At 43.1% G+C, this 7,500-nt stretch overlaps 1 protein-coding gene and 1 non-coding gene across 2 annotated transcripts in view; one reads left to right on the forward strand and one right to left on the reverse strand.

Moving 5' to 3' along the window:
* The window catches only part of LOC143294124 (uncharacterized), a 23,530-nt gene that overhangs the window by 10,806 nt on the left and 5,224 nt on the right, over positions 1–7,500 (forward strand). Inside the window, exons 7-12 of the mRNA XM_076605555.1 lie at positions 355–601; positions 2,014–2,085; positions 2,709–2,873; positions 3,950–4,007; positions 4,458–4,561; positions 5,306–5,422. Of these exons, the coding sequence (XP_076461670.1) occupies positions 355–601; positions 2,014–2,085; positions 2,709–2,873; positions 3,950–4,007; positions 4,458–4,561; positions 5,306–5,422 (763 nt within the window). The remainder of the gene's footprint in view (positions 1–354; positions 602–2,013; positions 2,086–2,708; positions 2,874–3,949; positions 4,008–4,457; positions 4,562–5,305; positions 5,423–7,500) is intronic.
* Positions 3,750–3,822, reverse strand: Trnat-ugu (transfer RNA threonine (anticodon UGU)). Its single transcript has one exon. It is a non-coding gene; the product is annotated as a tRNA-Thr (tRNA).

The raw sequence follows: 7,500 nt of genomic DNA on the forward strand, positions 1-7,500 counted from the left end.
GATATGTTTCATTGCTGTGGTGTGTGTGTGTGTGTGTGTGTGTGTGTGTGTGTGTGTGTGTGTGTGTGTGTGTGTGCTTTTTGTGTGTCTGTGTGTGTTTCTTTGTCTTTGTGTGTGTGTGTGTGTGTGTGTGTGTGTGTGTGTGTGTGTGTGTGTGTGTGTGTGTGTGTGTGTGTGTGTTTTTTCATCTTTCTGTATGTGCGTGTGTTTGTGTGTTCATGAGTGCGTGTGCGTTTCTCTGTGTATTTCATATGATTGATTGATTGATTCTGTAAGTGTGTGTGTGTGTGTGTGTCTGTGTGTGTGTTTATTCATTTGTGTGTTTCCCATGTTTGTGCGTTTGTGTGTGTGTAGGTCCCTGGTGCTGAGGAAGGCAGGGGGCGGTGAGCAGTACCTGGCCTGTGCCGACCTCCTGAAGGTGTGGCCCCTGCAGGCCTCCGCTGACCGCTGGATGCCCGGGGGGGAGGGGGTGCAGGGGAGTCGTCCCGTGGACCATGGGGCAGTCACCTTCACACAGCGCGTGGGGGTCCTCCGCACTTTCACTGCCATCCGCATCCACCTGCGTCACCTGCCCCGCCACCGCGCTCCTACTTACTTGCAGGTGTGTGTGTGGGGGGTGTGTGGGTGGGGTGGTAGTGCAGGAGGGGGGGGACTAGGGGGTAGGGGTAGTGTGTGTGTGTGTGTGTGTGTGTGTGTGTGTGTGTGTGTGTGTGTGTGTGTGTTAAATGTATACTTATGTTAGTGTGTGTGTGTGTGTGTGTGTGTGTGTGTTCAATTTCATTTAATGTCTGTCCACTTTAAGTGATATTAGACATTGTGTGTGTGTGTGTGTGTGTGTGTGTGTGTGTGTGTGTGTGTGTTCTATTACTTAACGTCTGTGCACTAGTGTGATTTAGACGAAGTGTGTGTGTATGTCTGTTTGCCTGTGTCTATCGATATATAAAATCATGGAGATAATTTCAATTTATATAGTGTTATAAGGAGATAAAACACGATTGATTACAAACGAATTGAATGAAAGAGTCACACACACACACACACACACACACACACACACACACACACACACACACCATGTACACCGCATTAAAGTGAAGTATATATATCTATATCTGTATCCATCTCTCTCTCTCTCTCTCTCTCTCTCTCTCTCGCTCTCTCTCTCTCTCTCTCTCTCTCTCTCTCTCTCTCTCTCTCTCTCTCTATATATATATATATATATATATATACGTCTGTCACGTTGACAACTGGTGTAGGAGGATTTTAACCCCTTGATTGCTGAACACTGGTGAAATGAGATCAGTGTGGAAATAAGTCTGAAGTGTAATTTCTACTTTTTTGTGTGTACTGTTATTAATGGTGTACTTGATGTTGTTTAAAAAAAAAATTTTAAAAAGAAAGAAAGTCCACCCCCAGATGAAGTCTAGATAAACATTTATGACTTACATCCTCACTGCAAGCTCAGTCCGACGTTAGTGAGGTGATAGTCTTTAATGAGGTGATAGTCCTTAATGAGGTGATAGTCCTTAATGAGGTGATAGTCCTTAGTGAGGTGATAGTCCTTATTGAGGTGACAGTCCTTAGTGAGGTGATAGTCCTTAGTGAGGTGATAGTCTTTAGTGAGGTGACAGTCCTTAATGAGGTGACAATCTTTATTGAGGTTACATTCCTCAGTGATGTGACAGTCCTTAGTGAGGTGACAGTCCTTAGTGAGGTGACAGTCCTTAGTGAGGTTACATTCCTCAGTGAGGTGACAGTCCTTAATGAGGTGACAGTCCTTAGTGAGGTTACATTCCTCAGTGATGTGACAGTCCTTGGTGAGGTGACAGTCCTTAATGAGGTGACAGGCCTTAGTGAGGTGACAGTCTTTAATGAGGTGATAGTCCTTAGTGAGGTGACAGTCCTTAGTGAGGTGATAGACCTTTTCTCACTGACGAGCACCTCCGTCAGCAGCAGTTAAGGGGTTAATGTCTCCCTGTCACCCGAGGTGGGTGGGTATTGGTGTGAATGCAGGTGGACAAGGGTCACGTGGCCGACAGCCAGGGTCACTGCCATCACCTGGGCGACGTCTTCAACCCGCTGCGGGTGTGTTTGTCTCTCTGCCCTCCTGTCTGTCTGTCTGTCTGTTGTATGTTGTTGTCTGCCTGCCTGTCTGTCTGTATGCCTGTTGTCTGTCTGTCTGTTATCTGCCTGTCTGTCTGTTGTCTGCCTGCCTGTCTGTCTGTCTGACTGTCTGCCTGGCTGTCTGCCCGCCTGTCTGTCTGTCTGTCTGTCACATTTCCCGAGTCCATTTAGCAAAAATCAGCACAACAACCCTTCAAGCATACACACACACACACACGCGCGCGCGCGCACACACACAGACACACGCAGACACAGACACGCACACACACACACACACACACACACACACACACACACACACACACACAAAAAGAGCATAATAATACACACTCAGCCCGCTTTTCCCATATCCAGTTCATTACACCACCACAACCCGTTCAACTGTCACCCCCACGCCCTCCACCCCCATCCCCACTCTGATCCCCCCCCACCCCACCCCCACCCCTTTATTTCTCCCGCTTTTTTTTTTTTTTTTTCTTTTTTTTTTTTTTAATATCTCTGTAAGCTAAAAGACGTAATATCGACGGACAATAACCATGACTGGGGGAAGGGATGATGACAAAGAAAGGTATGGGTCAGAACAGATCCCAGTTGTGGGAGGAGACAGCGGGGCCCCACCTCCAACACCTCCCCATGCCGGAGACCTCACCGCCAAGTTCGGTGCCCTCACCTCCTCCTACACCTCCTCCTCCTCCATCCAGCGCACCCTTCTGGACCCCGACCTTGACCTCTGGGGGCCTTGGAGCGTGGTGGGCAGGGCCCTGACACTCTTACCCTCCTCCTCCTCCTCCTCCTCCTCCTCCACCTCCTCTTCCCCCTTGACGTGCTCCAACATTGCTCCAACGCTGGCCCGAGGTGGAATGCTGCTCAAAGCCAGGGCGGTCTTCACTGGGGAAGTCAGCGGGCAGATACTAATGGTGAGTGCATAAAAGAGAGATGCGGTGTCAACAATGTCAGTGTCAGTTTGTGTTTCAAGGAGGAGGTGTCAAGGACAAGACACGACGTGTTTGTTTCAGGAAACCCCTTGTGGAGGGCGCATTGAAATGTTATATATTTCATTTAACTAATAAAAATATTAGTCACATTTGGTATTGTGTTATCTTTTAAACAATGGCCACATCAACAGTTCTGGTTAGGACATACATTTTTTTTAAAGAAAAAAGTTAATACAATAGATACAGTATCATACAATGCCTACATGTCAGAAGTCGGTTTCATTTCCAAGGTGTCAGTGCGTGTGGACAAATCCATATACGCTATACCACATCTGCTGTTCAAAATAAAAGAAGAAAAAAAAGGGGGGGAAGAAAGGCAGTGGATGCCTTTGTTTAGACCTTTGTTTGCATAAACCCATCGCGCTGATCAGGCCTTTTAAAGGAGGTGTCAAAGCGCGTGGACAGATCCATATGCGCTACACCACATCTGCTGTAAAGAAAAAAAGGAGCAGATGTGTAACCTTCGCGTAAACCCAACGTGCTGATCAACCCTTGAGCGCCTTACCCTAGAATTATCAAAACATAAAATGAAATTTTAAAAAAAAATCGACAAAATAAACCATAAACCAACAAATAAAAGCACTGAAATGTTGTGGAGTAAAAAGATTAAGTTCAAGAGAGAAAAATTCAAGCCCCCAGGGAGGATCGAACTCCCGACCCCTGGTTTACAAGACCAGTGCTCTAACCACTGAGCTATGGAGGCATCTGCTGTTGCAGTGTGATGTCACTTATCAAATCAACAACTTCACGTATGTGGTCATAGTGCGTTAAGCAAGGGATATCGAACAATAATCCTGTCGATATTGTTGGCTGCGGGGTCCATGCGCCAGCTTGAGCAGATCGTGTTGGTGATGTCAGTGCTGGATTTTGAAGGGGTACTGGATGGATGTCGGAATGTGTGTGTGTGTGTGTGTGTGTGTGTGTGTGACGTCAAACGTGGGTTATATCAGATTGTTTGATATTTAGTTATCGTTTTAAGGCGTCACTCCTGGAAGTTGAGTGTTGGACGTCGTATTTAATGACATCAGTCAGCCCATGGATTTGAGTGTGTGTGTGTGTGTGTGTGTGTGTGTGTGTGTGTGTGTGTGTTGCCCAGAGCTTCCTTTTCTATTTGAGGAAATGTGTGGGTTTATTCCAATATACCTTTTATTGACTCAACCTGTGTGCTCGCTGAAACGGTAGCATATGCAGCATTGACTTGAAGTTATGTACCTTGTAAATGGAGAGAGTTACCACTCTTTGTTGTTTGGTCCTTTGCATGGTGGCCTCATCGCTCTTTCACCTCCAACACTTTGCTTTGTTCGGTGGTAAAAATGTGACCGTCCCTGTGCGGTGAAGTGACGCACACTGTGCGATGTGCTCAGAGTCAAGTGGTGTATCCTGGAGGGGCGCTGACACCTACGACTGTCATCATTGATCTTCGTAAAACCTCTTCCAATCAAGTGAGCTCTGTCTGTCTGTCTTTTAACTGTATTTCTGTCTAATGGTCTCCGTCTCCGTCATTGTCTCAGTCGGTCTGTCATACTCTCTCTGTGTTTCTCTGTCTGTGTCTGTCTGTCTCGCTCTCTCTCTGTCTCTGTCTCTGTCTCTCTCTCTCTCTCTCTCTCCCACGAACAAGTAGAGAAGGTGAAAGACAGTGGGTGCATTGCGCGTGCGTGCATATATTATGATGTGTGTGTGCATATATTATGATGTGTGTGTGTGTGCATGTGTGCATATATTATGATGTGTGTGTGCATGTGTGCATATACTATGATGTGTGTGTGCATATACTATGATATGTATATATATATATATATGTGTGTGTGTTTGAGAGACAGAGAGTGAGAGAATTTGTGTGTATGTCAGAGAGAGAGTGACTGAGACTGAGATAATTTATTCATTGAAGGCCACAGCCCCATATGAGCAAGGGACAATAACAAAATTTGTAAGTGTCATTGTTACTGTCAGTGTTTGTACAACTGATTTCACCGTCAGAGAGAGAGGGAGAGAGTGCGCGTGTGTGTGTTTGAGTGAGTGCGTGCGTGTGTGTGTGTGTGCGCGCGCGCGTGTGTGTGTGTGTGTGTGTGTGTGTGTGTGTGAGGCAGAAAAAAGAAAGTGGATACAGAAATTAATAAAAGAAGAAAAGAAAGAAGAAGAAAAAAATTTTAAAAAACGACAACCAACTGAAATAAATGTACCCCCAGACTAGGGGCCACGAGTGGCACGTGCACGACCGAGGGGTGGGCGGTGACTCCACGGCTCGGACAGGCCGCTGTGCCAGCACTGGAGACCACTACAACCCCTTCCGGGTCAATGTGCAGGTCAGTGTCACGGCCCACTCCATTGTGTGCTGTCCGCATGGCCGTCCTGGCCTGTTCTTTCTTTCCTTCTTTCTTTCCTTCTTTCTTTCCGACTGTTTGTCTTTCGTTTGTTTCTTCGTGTGTGTTTTTTTTCTTTCGTTCGTTCTTTCTTTGTCTATTTCTGTCGTTCTGTCTTTTTTTTTCTGCCTTTATTTCTTTCTCTCTTTCTGTCTTTATTTCTTGTGTTTTGTCTTGTGTGTGTGTGTGTGTGTGTGTGTGTGTGTGTGTACCATGGAAGCTGCGATACGTAGCCTAGAAATGAGTGTGTGGAAGGGGGTAGAGGGGGTGCAGGGTAAGGTGTGTGTGTGTGTGTGTGTGTGTGTTGGGGCTCATGTACGTTTATGTGTATTTGACTGTGCTTTCATATCTGTGAAACTGCATGTTTGGTGCATATCTGTCACGCATATGTGTGTGTATGTGTGAATGTGTGTCTCCTTTTTTTATATTTATTTGCTTATTTATCATCATTGTTGTCTTTTTTTCTTTTTTTTTATTTATTTATTTATTTATCTATTTATTTATTTTATTTTCATTATTATTATTATTATTTATTTATTTATTTATTCACCTATTTTTAAATTATATTATTATTAGTTAGTTACTTAGTTACTTAGTTATTTTATTTCATTTTATTTTATTTTATTTATATATTTTTTCTCAAGGCCTGACAAAGCGCGTTGGGTTACGCTGCTGGTCAGGCATCTGCTTGGCAGATGTGGTGTAGCGTATATGGATTTGTCCGAACGCAGTGGCACCTCCTTGAGGCTACTGAAACTGAAACTGAAACTGTCTTTTTGTCTTTTTTTTTCTTTCTTTCGTTCTTTCTTTATCTATTTCTTTCGCTCTGTCTTTTTTTCTGTCTTTATTTCTTTATCTCTTTCTGTCTTTATTTCTTGTGTTCTGTCTTTCTTTATTTCTTTCGTACTGTCTTTCTTTCTTTATTTCTTTCGTTCTGTCTGTTCTTTCTTTCTTTATTTCGTACTGTCTTTCTTTATTTCTTTCGTTCTGTCTATCCTTTCTTTATTTCTTTATTTTTTCATTCTGTTTTTCTTTATTTATTTCTTTCGTTCTGTCTTTTCTTTCTTTATTTATTTATTTCTTTCGTTCTGTCTTTTCTTTCTTTATTTCTTTCGTACTGTTTTTTTTTTTTTTTTCTTCTTTCGTTCTGTCTATTCTTTCTTTCTTTATTTCTTTATTTATTTCATTCTGTCTTTATTTATTTCTTTCGTTCTGTCTTTTCTTTATTTATTTCTTTCTTTCGTTCTGTCTTTTCTTTCTTTATTTATTTATTTCTTTCGTTCTGTCTTTATTTTTTTTCTTTCGTTCCGTCTGTTTTTCTTTCGTTCTTTCTTTCTTTTTTCTTTCTTTTTTTTTTCTTTCTCTCTTTCTTTCTCTCTTTCGTTCGTTCTTTCGTTCTGTATTTCTGTCTTTCTTTCTTTCTTTCTTTCTTTCTGTCTGTCCTTTTTCCCTCTTTCTCTCTCATTTTCAGTTCTTCTGTATCTTATTCTCTTTAATGTTAAAGGAATGTGACGTTTTCCCCATCACGGTAAACAGCGCCTTGCATAACACACAAGCAGGCACGCACACAGGCACGCGGAATCGCATATCGCATAATCATATGTAACAGTGGAGAGGCTGTGAGCTACAGCCTTAGCAATAAAACATTGTCAAAAAATGGTAAAATATAAAAAGACGGAACTGCTCTTTTGGTATGAAAAATGGGTTCGTGAACCAAAGAGAGGAGCCAGGGGACAAGACTCCATACGCCAAGAAATGAAGATTACTGCCCCTAACACACACACGCTCCCACATCCTCTCTTCGTATTACACATTAACATGCAAAACGTTCGAACTCATCTTTTATGGTGATATGTAATCTTTATTTTGAAGGTCGTTGTTTGATCCCAACACAAATTGGTGTGTGCATTATTATTTCTTTGGGCTTGGAGCATGCTGGACACACGTTTCGGGAACTGGTTTCTCTGTACTTATCATGTATATGTGTGCTGGATGTGGAAATGCGAAGCAGCATTGTGTGT

This window comes from Babylonia areolata, chromosome 19 (assembly GCF_041734735.1).
Source record: "Babylonia areolata isolate BAREFJ2019XMU chromosome 19, ASM4173473v1, whole genome shotgun sequence".
NCBI lineage: Eukaryota > Metazoa > Mollusca > Gastropoda > Neogastropoda > Buccinidae > Babylonia > Babylonia areolata.